The sequence below is a fragment of the Lepisosteus oculatus genome, chromosome 18 (genome assembly GCF_040954835.1).
Source record: "Lepisosteus oculatus isolate fLepOcu1 chromosome 18, fLepOcu1.hap2, whole genome shotgun sequence".
In the NCBI taxonomy this organism is placed as follows: Eukaryota; Metazoa; Chordata; class Actinopteri; order Semionotiformes; family Lepisosteidae; genus Lepisosteus; species Lepisosteus oculatus.
In genome coordinates, this window is record NC_090713.1 from 21,835,090 (window position 1) to 21,848,547 (window position 13,458).

The 13,458-nt window shown below is 61.3% G+C and overlaps 1 protein-coding gene across 3 annotated transcripts in view; it reads right to left on the minus strand.

The window, feature by feature from the left end:
• The window catches only part of plcb3 (phospholipase C, beta 3 (phosphatidylinositol-specific)), a 39,622-nt gene that overhangs the window by 3,657 nt on the left and 22,507 nt on the right, over positions 1-13,458 (minus strand). For 2 of the 3 annotated variants that reach the window (XR_011182337.1, XM_069180086.1), the window contains exons 13-32: positions 13,354-13,438; positions 12,443-12,614; positions 12,023-12,127; positions 11,821-11,891; positions 11,500-11,596; positions 11,015-11,099; positions 10,751-10,875; positions 8,355-8,509; positions 7,737-7,898; positions 7,072-7,171; positions 6,873-6,977; positions 6,250-6,338; positions 5,881-6,025; positions 5,185-5,220; positions 4,868-5,087; positions 3,959-4,115; positions 1,970-2,046; positions 1,549-1,638; positions 1,197-1,254; positions 333-419 (exon numbers count right to left, since the gene is read on the minus strand). Coding sequence is in view for 2 of the 3 variants with exons in the window: in XM_069180086.1 (XP_069036187.1) it covers positions 333-419; positions 1,197-1,254; positions 1,549-1,638; positions 1,970-2,046; positions 3,959-4,115; positions 4,868-5,087; positions 5,185-5,220; positions 5,881-6,025; positions 6,250-6,338; positions 6,873-6,977; positions 7,072-7,171; positions 7,737-7,898; positions 8,355-8,509; positions 10,751-10,875; positions 11,015-11,099; positions 11,500-11,596; positions 11,821-11,891; positions 12,023-12,127; positions 12,443-12,614; positions 13,354-13,438 (2,221 nt within the window). In the remaining variant the exon portion in view is untranslated. The remainder of the gene's footprint in view (positions 1-332; positions 420-1,196; positions 1,255-1,548; positions 1,639-1,969; positions 2,047-3,958; positions 4,116-4,867; positions 5,088-5,184; positions 5,221-5,880; positions 6,026-6,249; positions 6,339-6,872; positions 6,978-7,071; positions 7,172-7,736; positions 7,899-8,354; positions 8,510-10,750; positions 10,876-11,014; positions 11,100-11,499; positions 11,597-11,820; positions 11,892-12,022; positions 12,128-12,442; positions 12,615-13,353; positions 13,439-13,458) is intronic. The other variant, XM_069180088.1, reaches the window with a different exon arrangement.

The following is a 13,458-nucleotide window of genomic DNA, read 5'->3' on the forward strand; positions in this document are numbered from 1 at the left end:
AGAGGACCACAGCCTTCCAGACCACCGCGGATCACGCCGCCGGGCACGTTCACCCGGGCCGCTCAAGGCTTGGGTACCGGATTGTACCGCAGCGTTTGAGAGCCGGAACAGACAGAGAATCACAACAGCTCTTTGGACGGGCAGGAGGAGGCAAAACGAATCCATACCAGGTCTTCATTTTCTACCTCCAGGGCCGCCAAATGTGCAGCTGTTTTTAAGACTAGGCTGAACCCCTGCTGAACTGCAGCGCCCCCCTCTGGGCAGCGGGAAGCAGGACCGAGCTGCACAGCCCAAGCTCGGGTTGGGGCTCAGCGCAGGCAGGTTGGACTCACCTGGGGCAGCTCCTCGTCGATCTGCTGCAGGATCTCCTGGTGCTGTCGGAGCAGAGCCTCCTGCCTCCTCTTCTGGGCTTCTTCCAGCTGGAACAGAGGCCGAGAGACCCATCATCACCATCATCATCATCGCCCTCACCAGAGTTTCCAGCATTGTCTTTGCACTGTTGCCACCTGCACAATTCATTTTCTTGGCGCAGTGGTGAGTACTGCCGCCGCACAGCGCTGGGGCCCCGGGTTCGATTCCAGACCTATCTGCGCAGAGTCTGCATGTTCTCCCTGGGTTTGTGTGGGTTGTCCTCAGGTGCTCCAGTTTCCTCCCACAGTCCAGAGACATGCTGGGGGGTGAATGGGCTTCTTGGAAAACTGGGCCTGGTCTGAGTGTGCGTGCGTGTGTGTGTGTCCTGTGATGGACTGGTGTCCCGTCCAGGGTGTGTGTGTCAGCGTGTGTGTGTGTCCTGTGATGGACTGGTGTCCCGTCCAGGGTGGGTGGGTGGGTGTGTGTGTGTGTGTGTGTGTGTGAGAGCGTGTCCTGTGATGGACTGGTGTCTCGTCCAGGGTGTAACCCGCCTTCTGCCCGCTGGAACTGGGAAAAGCAGTTAAATAAGGGATGGATGGACTTGATACTCCTACTGCACAGCAGCCTGATCCACTCCAGGTGTTACCACCTCCCACACTCCGACAGAAATGTTACCGTGACAGCACGTGTGCAACTGCGTGTGACCTTTGCTCGGGTCCAACACGCATGAAACAGCCCGCAGTCGTGTTCTGAGACAAACCCCAGGCATGACAGCAGCTGGTAAAACCTGGACTGGATGAGACTGGACTCCCCCCCCTCTCTCATCCGGGCGACTGTGGACTCACCTTGCGGATATGTGCCACCGTCTCCATGATGTGCCTGCGGTTGATCTCATTCAGCTCCCTGCCCAGGAGACACGGAAATGCACAAGTCAACGGCTCAGCACCCCACCACACAGCTGCCTGATCCACTGCGGGTTTTCCCAGTTGGCCTGGGTGTCATTCTGTACGTCAACCTTAGCACCCACACGAGTACAGTCGCACGAGAAGCCAACCACGTTCAAATAACGCTGCCCTCGGGCTGCGTTCCGATTAAAGCACAGTAAAACCTGGAGCGGATCAGACCGCTGCTCAACGGGAATCCGACCGGCGGCGCCGACGGAGCAGACCCCCTGGGACAGCGGGCGCGGTCACTCACACTTCGGCCTTCTCGCGGCCCTTGGTCTTGGCCTCGGTGATGCTGTCCAGCCTCTTGCGATCCATGATCTTCTGCAGCTCCTTCTTCTCCCTGGGCGGCAGGAACAAGCCGCGGGCGTTTAGAGACCCTGTTTCTGTGCGTCACGGTAGCAGGCCGGGCTGCGAGACGCCGGCGGGACTGTGCGGTATCACACGCTCTGAACTCACAGGGGGGTGACCCTCACAAATATCAGCACTCTATGGAGGCAGGGCAAAACCTGACAGAACACCAAGCACATTACTGAGGAGGCTCAGACCTGGCATGGCCTCGTACATCACACAGGGGCTGCCGCAGATACTTAGATGTGGGAACTGTCTGTAGGGGAAGAGGGCCCACTCTGGATCAATCACCCCCACGCTGGACACCCCAGTATTGGTCTTACTTCTCACAGACGTCCTTCAGCTTCTTCAGCTGGGAGGCCTGACAGTCCCTCGCCGTCTCCTTGAGCTTCTGATAGGCCTGGAACACAGGCAGAGACGGGCATGGAACCCGGACGAGAGACAGCAGGCACAGACTGCAATAAAGCACAGGCTCAGGGACCACAGCCTGGACACACACACTGGACACAGACAGAGAGGACAGGCTCAGGGACCACAGCCTGGGCACACACACTGGACACAGGCAGAGAGGACAGGCTCAGGGACCACAGCCTGGACACACACACTGGACACAGGCAGAGAGGACAGGCTCAGAGACCACAGCCTGGACACACACACTGGACACAGACAGAGAAGACAGGCTCAGGGACCACAGCCTGGGCACAGGCAGAGAGGACAGGCTCAGGGACCACAGCCTGGACACACACACTGGACACAGACAGAGAAGACAGGCTCAGGGACCACAGCCTGGGCACAGGCAGAGAGGACAGGCTCAGGGACCACAGCCTGGACACACACACTGGACACAGGCAGAGAGAACAGGCTCAGAGACCACAGCCTGGACACACACACTCTGGACACAGGCAGACCTGGCTGCCCAGAGAGGAGAGGTTCAGTGACCACAGCCTGGACACACACACTGGACACAGACAGAGAGGACAGGCTCAGGGACCACAGCCTGGACACAGGCAGAGAGGACAGGCTCAGGGACCACAGCCTGGACACACACACTGGACACAGACAGAGAAGACAGGCTCAGGGACCACAGCCTGGGCACAGGCAGAGAGGACAGGCTCAGGGACCACAGCCTGGACACACACACTGGACACAGGCAGAGAGGACAGGCTCAGGGACCACAGCCTGGACACACACACTGGACACAGGCAGAGAGGACAGGCTCAGGGACCACAGCCTGGACACACACACTGGACACAGACAGAGAAGACAGGCTCAGGGACCACAGCCTGGGCACAGGCAGAGAGGACAGGCTCAGGGACCACAGCCTGGACACACACACTGGACACAGGCAGAGAGGACAGGCTCAGAGACCACAGCCTGGACACACACACTCTGGACACAGGCAGACCTGGCTGCCCAGAGAGGAGAGGTTCAGTGACCACAGCCTGGACACACACACTGGACACAGACAGAGAGGACAGGCTCAGGGACCACAGCCTGGACACAGGCAGAGAGGACAGGCTCAGGGACCACAGCCTGGACACACACACTGGACACAGACAGAGAAGACAGGCTCAGGGACCACAGCCTGGGCACAGGCAGAGAGGACAGGCTCAGGGACCACAGCCTGGACACACACACTGGACACAGGCAGAGAGGACAGGCTCAGGGACCACAGCCTGGACACACACACTGGACACAGGCAGAGAGGACAGGCTCAGGGACCACAGCCTGGACACACACACTGGACACAGGCAGAGAGGACAGGCTCAGAGACCACAGCCTGGACACACACACACTGGACACAGGCAGACCTGGCTGCCCAGAGAGGAGAGGTTCAGTGACCACAGCCTGGACACACACACTGGACACAGACAGAGAGGACAGGCTCAGGGACCACAGCCTGGGCACAGGCAGAGAGGACAGGCTCAGGGACCACAGCCTGGGCACACACACTGGACACAGGCAGAGAAGACAGGCTCAGGGACCACAGCCTGGGCACACACACTGGACACAGACAGAGGGGACAGGCTCAGGGACCACAGCCTGGGCACAGGCAGAGAGGACAGGCTCAGGGACCACAGCCTGGACACACACACTGGACACAGACAGAGAAGACAGGCTCAGGGACCACAGCCTGGGCACAGGCAGAGGGGACAGGCTCAGGGACCACAGTCTGGACACAGGCAGAGAGGACAGGCTCAGGGACCACAGCCTGGACACAGGCAGAGACGACAGGATTAGGGACCACAGCCTGGACACACACACTGGACACAGGCTCAGGGGCCTGTCTGCCATGTCCTCTCCTCTCTCACCTCTCTCAGCTGCTCCTTCTTCTTCTCCCTCTCCAGGCAGTGCTGCCCCTGCCTCAGCTCCAGCAGCTCCTTCATCTGCCAGTCCTGCAGCTTCATGAGCTGCTCCACCTCCGAGTCCAGAGCACGCAGCTTCTGCACAGCGTCCGGGGAGTCGGTGCTGACACACGCGCACACACACACACACACACTGTCAACACTCCTCCAGGCCCCATCTCTGTCCATCCCCTGACACCCCAACACTGCTCCTGACACCCCGACACCCCATCACTGCTCCTGACACCCCATCACTGCTCCTGACACCCCGACACCCCCCAACACTGCTCCTGACACCCCGACACCCCATCACTGCTCCTGACACCCCGACACTGCTCCTGACACCCCGACACCCCAACACTGCTCCTGACACCCCAACACTGCTCCTGACACCCCAACACTGCTCCTGACACCCCGACACCCCATCACTGCTCCTGACACTCCGACACTGCTCCTGACACTCCGACACCCCCCATCACTGCTCCTGACACCCCAACACTGCTCCTGACACCCCAACACCCCCCATCACTGCTCCCAACACCCCATCACTGCTCCCGACACCCCATCACTGCTCCCGACACCCCGACACCCCCCATCACTGCTCCTGACACCCCATCACTGCTCCTGACACCCCGACACCCCAACACTGCTCCTGACACCCCGACACCCCATCACTGCTCCTGACACCCCATCACTGCTCCTGACACCCCGACACCCCCCATCACTGCTCCTGACACCCCAACACTGCTCCTGACACCCCATCACTGCTTCTCTTCTGCCCAACCTCGTCTCCTGTTCTCCCCCGACACCTCACCACCTCTTCTGCCCCCCTCCTCTCCCGTGCCCCCCGATCTCCTGCCCCCCCCTGCACCTCACCTCCTCTTCTTGCTGCGCTTCAGGCTCTTCTCGATCTCGCTGCGCCTGCGCAGGCTGTCGCTGCGCAGCTGGCTGTTCTTGGACCGCTGCTCCTTGCTCAGCTGCAGCACCTTCTTCAGGTGCTTCCTGCGCAGCTCCTTCAGCTCCTTGCAGTGCTTCTTCTGCACCTTCAGGAAGGACTTCTGCTGCCGCAGTTCCTCCAGGGACTGGGCCCCCAGATCTGCGCGGGGAGAGAGGGCAGAGGCGGGGGCTGGGGGGGCGGAGAGGGAAGGGAGGGGGGCAGGCGGCGGCGGCGGGGCGGCCCGGAGAGCACTTACCCGTCAGCACGGTGGCGATCAGGCCCTCCTTCTGCCCTGTGTGGAGACGGGAAACGGGCTTTCAGTCGCCGCGGCAACGGAGCATTTACACACCGACACCGCGCCACGCACCGGGGGACCGGTGGAAAGGGAGGGGACGGGGGACGGCTGGTCCGGTCCTGTGAGACCGGGAGGACAGCTGGTCCAGCGATTCGGGTCCGGTCCTGTGAGACTGGGAGGACAGCTGGTCCGGCGATTCGGGTCCGGTCCTGTCAGACCGGGAGGACAGCTGGTCCGGCGATTCGGGTCCGGTCCTGTCAGACCGGGAGGACAGCTGGTCCAGCGATTCGGGTCCGGTCCTGTGAGACTGGGAGGACAGCTGGTCCGGCGATTCGGGTCCGGTCCTGTCAGACCGGGAGGACAGCTGGTCCAGCGATTCGGGTCCGGTCCTGTCAGACCGGGAGGACAGCTGGTCCGGCGATTCGGGTCTGGTCCTGTCAGACCGGGAGGACAGCTGGTCCGGCGATTCGGGTCCGGTCCTGTCAGACCGGGAGGACAGCTGGTCCGGCGATTCGGGTCCGGTCCTGTCAGACCGGGAGGACAGCTGGTCCGCCTGGTCCATGAGACAACTGACCCGCCCTGTGACTGCAGCGACTCGGCAGTCTTCCTCCCGCCTACCTGAGCGGCCAGACACGATTAATCGCCACAGATCGGTACCTGTGCTGGTGACAGAAGTGTCGTTCCCCAGGCTGACAGTGGGGGGCAGCGGCGAGGGGTGGAGCAGGACGCTGCCCTGGCTGTCCACGGCGCAGGTCTCCACTTCCACCTGCTCCAGTTTCTTCTCCACATTCACCTGCACTCGCTGGGAACAGCACAACTGCAGTTACACAACCGCGCACCGCAACACAACTCTACCGCTGCGGTTACAGAACCACACACCACACGCTGAGCGCCTTGTCCTGCACTGCAACAACTCCACTTCCTGAACAGCAGCAGGACTGCAGTTACTCAACCACACGGCTCTGCAGCACGGGCAGCTCAACAGCACAACCCCGCCGCAGCAGAACGCGGCCCGGCGGTGCTGACCTCGTCATCAATGAGCGCAGCGAGCTGCCCCTCCCTCTGGTCCAGCAGGCTGAAGTGCTTGATGGGGTTGGTCAGGGCCTCTACGCACTCTGCAGGACAACAGCACAGCGTTATCCCGTGAGGGAAATTGTTCTGCAATTTCTCTCACGGGATCAATAAAGTATCTATCTATTAGACTGAACCTCACCGTGGTGCTCATGGGGGATGTAGTCCATAGTCTCGGTGTACAGTGATAGTAGACAATCTCACCATGGTGCTCATGGGGGATGTAGTCCATAGTCTCGGTGTACAGTGATAGTAGACAATCTCACCATGGTGCTCATGGGGGATGTAGTCCACAGTCTCGGTGTACAGCGATATTAGACAGTCTCACCATGGTGCTCATGGGGGATGTAGTCCATAGTCTCGGTGTACAGCGATATTAGACAGTCTCACCATGGTGCTCATGGGGGATGTAGTCCATAGTCTCGGTGTACAGTGATATTAGACAATCTCACCATGGTGCTCATGGGGGATGTAGTCCATGGCCTTGGTGTACAGCGATATTAGACAGTCTCACCATGGTGCTCATGGGGGATGTAGTCCATAGTCTAGGTATACACTTTTAGTTGACTGAATCTCACCAAAGCGCCCATGGGGGATGTAGTCCATGGCCTCGGTGTACACCAGCAGGGAGGACAGCATGAGAGGCTGGTTCAGATCGTTCCTCAGGTTGATGTAGTGGTACCCTGGAAACAGACACCACCCTCAGCACCACAGGAGGCGGGCCGAGCCGAGATCAACGCCGCGGCCGCCGCCTCCACAAGCCGCGAAGGTGCTCACCTGACCGGATGGCACAGACCGGCAGCACCCGGTGCCCGATGAATTTGCCGCTCTCCTCGTACACCGCCACCCGGAGAGACGCCAGCGTGGGCAGCACCACCTGCGGGAACACCGCGCGGACGGGCCGTGAGCCGAGGGAGCCCGACAGGAACAGGAAGGAAGGTGACTGGCACCTAAGAGGAAGCCCAGTCTCTCTGACTGTCTGAGTGCCTGTCACACCCCTTATCACCCTGTCTGCCACACCCACTAGCAACCTGTCCGTCATACCCACTACCACCCTGCCTGCCACACCCACATCACCCTGTCTGCCACACCCACTACCACCCTGCCACACCCACATCACCCTGTCTGCCACACCCACTACCACCCTGCCACACCCACTACCACCCTGTCTGCCACACCCACTACCACCCTGTCTGTCACACCCACTACCACCCTGCCACACCCACATCACACTGTTTGCCACACCCACTACCGCCCTGTCTGCCCCACCCCCTACCACCCTGTCTGCCACACCCCCTACCACCTGCCACACCCACATCACCCTGTTTGCCACACCCACTACCGCCCTGTCCACCACACCCACCACCTGCCACACCCCCACCGCCCTGTCTGCCCCACCCCACCTGCCACACCACCCTGACAACCAAACGCCTGAGCAGCACCTTGGCGAACATCCAGGTCTCCTCGTTCCAGACCGGGTCCAGAGAGTTGTTGTTGGACGTCTTGGTGCGGTACTTCCTCCGGGTGTCCACCGGCAGGCCGAACATGTCCACCTCCACGTACACCCCCACCTTCTTGTCGCTGAGGAACTGCCCCGAGATGATCTGTCGGGACGGGGAACTCCATTAATACCCAGGCTGGAAGGGCAGCAGAGGTGGGGACGGGCGGAGGAGCCCACGGGATCCCCCGATCACGTTTGTGGGAGGGGCGGCAGCACGCGTGCTCCGCAGCGCCCCCTGGGGGGGTGGGGGGGCAGAGGCTGCCACCGGACCGCTCAATTCGCACGTCTCCACACGTCCAGAGCCCCAAGCAGTTCGAAGAGTGGGCCACCAGAGGGCGCCACGTCAACTCAAGAGTCACCCGTCCAGGATGCAGGAGGCTGCGTCGGGTGTCCGTGGATACGCGCTCTCCAGCGCCTCCCGCCGCACAGGGGTTCGAAACGGACGGCTGACGTTCCGATCTAACTGGACACACAGAGGGCCCTCTCTCTCCCCCCCCCCCCCCTCCCCCAACACACACACACACACCCCCCCCCCCCGACAGCGTGGGACGTCCCGTACCCTGATCTTGACGGTGTTGGCCACGACGCCGTCCATGATTTCCACGGTGAAGGGGTCAAAGTGCTTGTCCATCCTGCGCATGAACTCGGGCTTGAGCAGGTAGCCGCTGCGGCCGTTGTACTCGAATATGCCCAGGTTCAGCTGCATGGGGAGGTCTGGCGTTGGGGGGGGGGAGGGAGGGGAGGTGTCGTTAACAGCCTGGATCGATGTGGCTGTGCAGTGCTGCAGTACTCAGTGACTGAGGGAGACACGCTGACAGACTGTCTCTCTGACTGACTGACTGTGACACCCCCTGACAGCCTGTCTTACCCCCTGACAGCCTAATGCCACACCCCCTGACAGCCTGTCTTACCCCCTGATGGCCTAAAGCCACACCCCCTGACAGCCTGTCTTACCCCCTGACAACGTAAAGCCACACCCCCTGACAGCCTGTCTTACCCCCTGACGGCCTAAAGCCACACCCCCTGACAGCCTGTCTTACCCCCTGACAACGTAAAGCCACACCCCCTGACAGCCTGTCTTACCCCCTGACAAGCCTAAAGCCACACCCCCTGACAGCCTGTCTTACCCCCTGACAACGTAAAGCCACACCCCCTGACAGCCTGTCTTACCCCCTGACGGCCTAAAGCCACACCCCCTGACAGCCTGTCTTACCCCCTGACGGCCTAAAGCCACACCCCCTGACAGCCTGTCTTACCCCCTGACAAGCCTAAAGCCACACCCCCTGACAGCCTGTCTTACCCCCTGACGGCCTAAAGCCACACCCCCTGACAGCCTGTCTTACCCCCTGACGGCCTAAAGCCACACCCCCTGACAGCCTGTCTTACCCCCTGATGGCCTAAAGCCACACCCCCTGACAGCCTGTCTTACCCCCTGACAAGCCTAAAGCCACACCCCCTGACAGCCTGTCTTACCCCCTGACAAGCCTAAAGCCACACCCCCTGACAGCCTGTCTTACCCCTTGATGGCCTAAAGCCACACCCCCTGACAGCCTGTCTTACCCCCTGACAAGCCTAAAGCCACACCCCCTGACAGCCTGTCTTACCCCCTGACAAGCCTAAAGCCACACCCCCTGACAGCCTGTCTTACCCCCTGATGGCCTAAAGCCACACCCCCTGACAGCCTGTCTTACCCCCTGATGGCCTAAAGCCACACGCCCTGACAGCCTCTTACCCCCTGACGGCCTAAAGCCACACCCCCTGACAGCCTGTCTTACCCCCTGATGGCCTAAAGCCACACCCCCTGACAGCCTGTCTTACCCCCTGATGGCCTAAAGCCACACCCCCTGACAGCCTGTCTTACCCCCTGACAAGCCTAAAGCCACACCCCCTGACAGCCTGTCTTACCCCCTGACAGCCTAAAGCCACACCCCCTGACAGCCTGTCTTACCCCCTGACGGCCTAAAGCCACACCCCCTGACAGCCTGTCTTACCCCCTGATGGCCTAAAGCCACACCCCCTGACAGCCTGTCTTACCCCCTGACAAGCCTAAAGCCACACCCCCTGACAGCCTGTCTTACCCCCTGACAAGCCTAAAGCCACACCCCCTGACAGCCTGTCTTACCCCCTGACAAGCCTAAAGCCACACCCCCTGACAGCCTGTCTTACCCCCTGACAACGTAAAGCCACACCCCCTGACAGCCTGTCTTACCCCCTGACAAGCCTAAAGCCACACCCCCTGACAGCCTGTCTTACCCCCTGACGGCCTAAAGCCACACCCCCTGACAGCCTGTCTTACCCCCTGATGGCCTAAAGCCACACCCCCTGACAGCCTGTCTTACACCCTGACAGCCTAAAGCCACACCCCCTGACAGCCTGTCTTACCCCTTGATGGCCTAAAGCCACACCCCCTGACAGCCTGTCTTACCCCCTGACAAGTCTAAAGCCACACCCCCTGACAGCCTGTCTTACCCCTTGATGGCCTAAAGCCACACCCCCTGACAGCCTGTCTTACCCCCTGACAAGCCTAAAGCCACACCCCCTGACAGCCTGTCTTACCCCTTGATGGCCTAAAGCCACACCCCCTGACAGCCTGTCTTACCCCCTGACAAGCCTAAAGCCACACCCCCTGACAGCCTGTCTTACCCCCTGACAAGCCTAAAGCCACACCCCCTGACAGCCTGTCTTACCCCCTGACGGCCTAAAGCCACACCCCCTGACAGCCTGTCTTACCCCCTGATGGCCTAAAGCCACACCCCCTGACAGCCTGTCTTACCCCCTGACAAGTCTAAAGCCACACCCCCTGACAGCCTGTCTTACCCCTTGATGGCCTAAAGCCACACCCCCTGACAGCCTGTCTTACCCCTTGATGGCCTAAAGCCACACCCCCTGACAGCCCACACAAATGCTGCTGCTGGACAGATACAGGGAGAAAGGAGGGGCTTCGGGGCGACTGACCCAGTGTCTGGAAGTTGAGCGCCACCATCTGACAGCCCACGTTCCAGAAAATTTGGGGCATGTAGTTCGAGGAGTCGACCCTGGTGCCCTTGGGGTAAATCCGACTCAGCTGCTTCTTGTTATACCTGCAGGAGGAGCTCAGGAAAAGAGACGACAGCCCAAACGCAGATTCGCGAGGGAAACACTGCTCAAGAAAAGCCATCCAGGCAGCGGCGCCACACGCCAAACGGGATGACAGCGCCCCCCCCGTGGCTGAAAGGATACTCCACGAACTCCGTGGGAGAGCCCTTCAGCGTCTCCATGCCCTTGGTCTCCACGAAGGACGACATCTCGTAGCACCTGTTCCTCTCTGCAAGAGAAGGTCAGCGTCAGCTTGAACGTGGAGAGGTGACCCCCAGTGGACGCAGCACCACAGGGGTCACGGGTTCAAGAAGATGGGAGGACACTGCCCTTTTACCTGGGTTGCTCCACATCTGCAAGGCTGTGTCAGTGTGGAGAAACATTGCTGGGCGGGGGGAGGTGGCTGGGGCTTAATTGACAATCTGTAGCGCCCCCTACAGGACGAGTCACGTATCCTCAGCTCTGTGAGGGGGCCACAGCCAACACCTGAATCTCGGCTTGTTCTGCAGGCATGGCTCTTACCGTAGTACCCCCCCCCCCCACTCCTCCAGTCTCCTGGTCAGCCCCCGCAGTCTGGCAACCCCCTTACATCACCGGGCGGTCAGCCCCAAGGACGGACGGACACTCACTGCTGGCCCCCTTGAAGCTCTTGAACTTGACCGGCTCGATGTAGTTCACGAGCGTGGACATCTCCTCCGTGGCGTTGACCTCGCTGCTCGCCGTGCCCTGCGGGGAGAGCCAGCGGGGTCAGGGGGCGCCGGTGGACACTACCGCGTCCACTGCCCAGAGAGAGAGAGGCCTGTATTACTGCCGTTTCCCACATGCCCTCGTCCTGAAGGCACAAAACTCCTTGAAGATAAGCTGATAAGTATGAGACTCCCGTTTCGGTTATTTTGTCAGGAAGTGGACACGGGACCTCTAACGAAGACGGGACTGGGGTGGATGGGTACCTCATCTGTCGTGGGTTTCTTGAGGTCCACCTGCTCCTCCTCCTCTTCCTCCTCACTTTCTATTTCACGATCTGCAACACACAGAACGGGGGGACCCATCGGCGACTCAATTAATCAGCCGACGCATTTCTGCTTCTCCGACCCTGGTCTGATCAGGTGTTGTAGGGCCCTGCCCCCCCCAACCCCCCGATCCCATCCTCACCAATAGACTTCCTCGGCCCGCCTTCCTTGACCAGCCTCTCTGCCAGCTTCTCCTCCCCATTGGACATCAGATGCCCCGCCTCCATGTTCTCCTGCAATGGGCTCCCTGCGGTAAGTCACGTGACCAACATGAGCTCACCTGCGCGAACCCCTTTTGCAGTCCTGTATCGGGAAGGACTTCTCACTGGGTCAGTGCCGGTCCAAACAATCTGTCCCAGACTGACCCAGGTGCGCGGACAGAGTGACAATTTAGAAACATGATCTAACCCAGCCAGCAGGTCACAGGAAGGTGGGAGGAGACCCACACAGGGAGACAGGGAGAACATGCAAACTCTCCTTACCACCCCCCCCTGCAAAATTCAGAATCCACGTCGACACGCACTCGCCCGCCGACGGATTAGCGCCCCCTGCTGTTCCCTACCGGCGTGCGGCGAGGGCTGGTCGGCGGCGCCGCCCGGGTCGCTGGGCTCGCCCGCCCGCCTGCGGACGCTGCCCTCGGCGCTGGCCGCGTGCCGGCGGTGGTGCTTCTTGTTCTTGATGAGGATCTTGCCCAGCAGGTCCTGGGGGCTGGGCAGGGGCTGGCCGGGCACCAGCTGGGCAGGGAGGACAGGAGAGGGGTCAGGCGCGGCGCCGGGTGAGGGATGCGGTTTCGGGATCCGGGTCCGGTTAAGCAGTTAAGAGAAACTCTGGATGACAGAGATTCCCGGGGGCTCGGAGAGAGATTCCCGGGGGCTCGGAGAGGCTCCCTGGAGCTCGGAGAGATTCCTGGAGCCCGGAGAGGCTCCGGGGGCTCAGAGAGATTCCCGGGGGGCTCGGAGAGAGATTCCCGGGGGGCTCGGAGAGAGATTCCCGGGGGGCTCGGAGAGAGATTCCCGGGGGGCTCGGAGAGAGATTCCCGGGGGCTCGGAGAGGCTCCCTGGAGCTCGGAGAGATTCCTGGAGCCCGGAGAGATTCCTGGAGCCCGGAGAGGCTCCGGGGGGCTCGGAGAGAGATTCCCGGGGGGCTCGGAGAGAGATTCCCGGGGGCTCGGAGAGAGATTCCCGGGGGGCTCGGAGAGAGATTCCCGGGGGGCTCGGAGAGAGATTCCCGGGGGGCTCGGAGAGAGATTCCCGGGGGGCTCGGAGAGAGATTCCCGGGGGGCTCGGAGAGAGATTCCCGGGGGGCTCGGAGAGAGATTCCCGGGGGGCTCGGAGAGAGATTCCCGTGTCCGAGTTTCGACAGAGTGGACATTGAAAAACTCGTGCGGCCAGAAAACCCTGCGCGTGCCCGAGGAGAGGTCTGGACAGCATCCGCCAAGCGTGCACCCCCCCCCGCCCGGCCCCCCCGACTCACCGGGTACTTCTCCAGCGGGTCGATGAGCAGCGCGTCCCCGAAAATGGTGCGGCAGTACTCCGCCATCTTGGCCTGCTGTCGGGACCTGCGGAAGAGAGCGAGAGA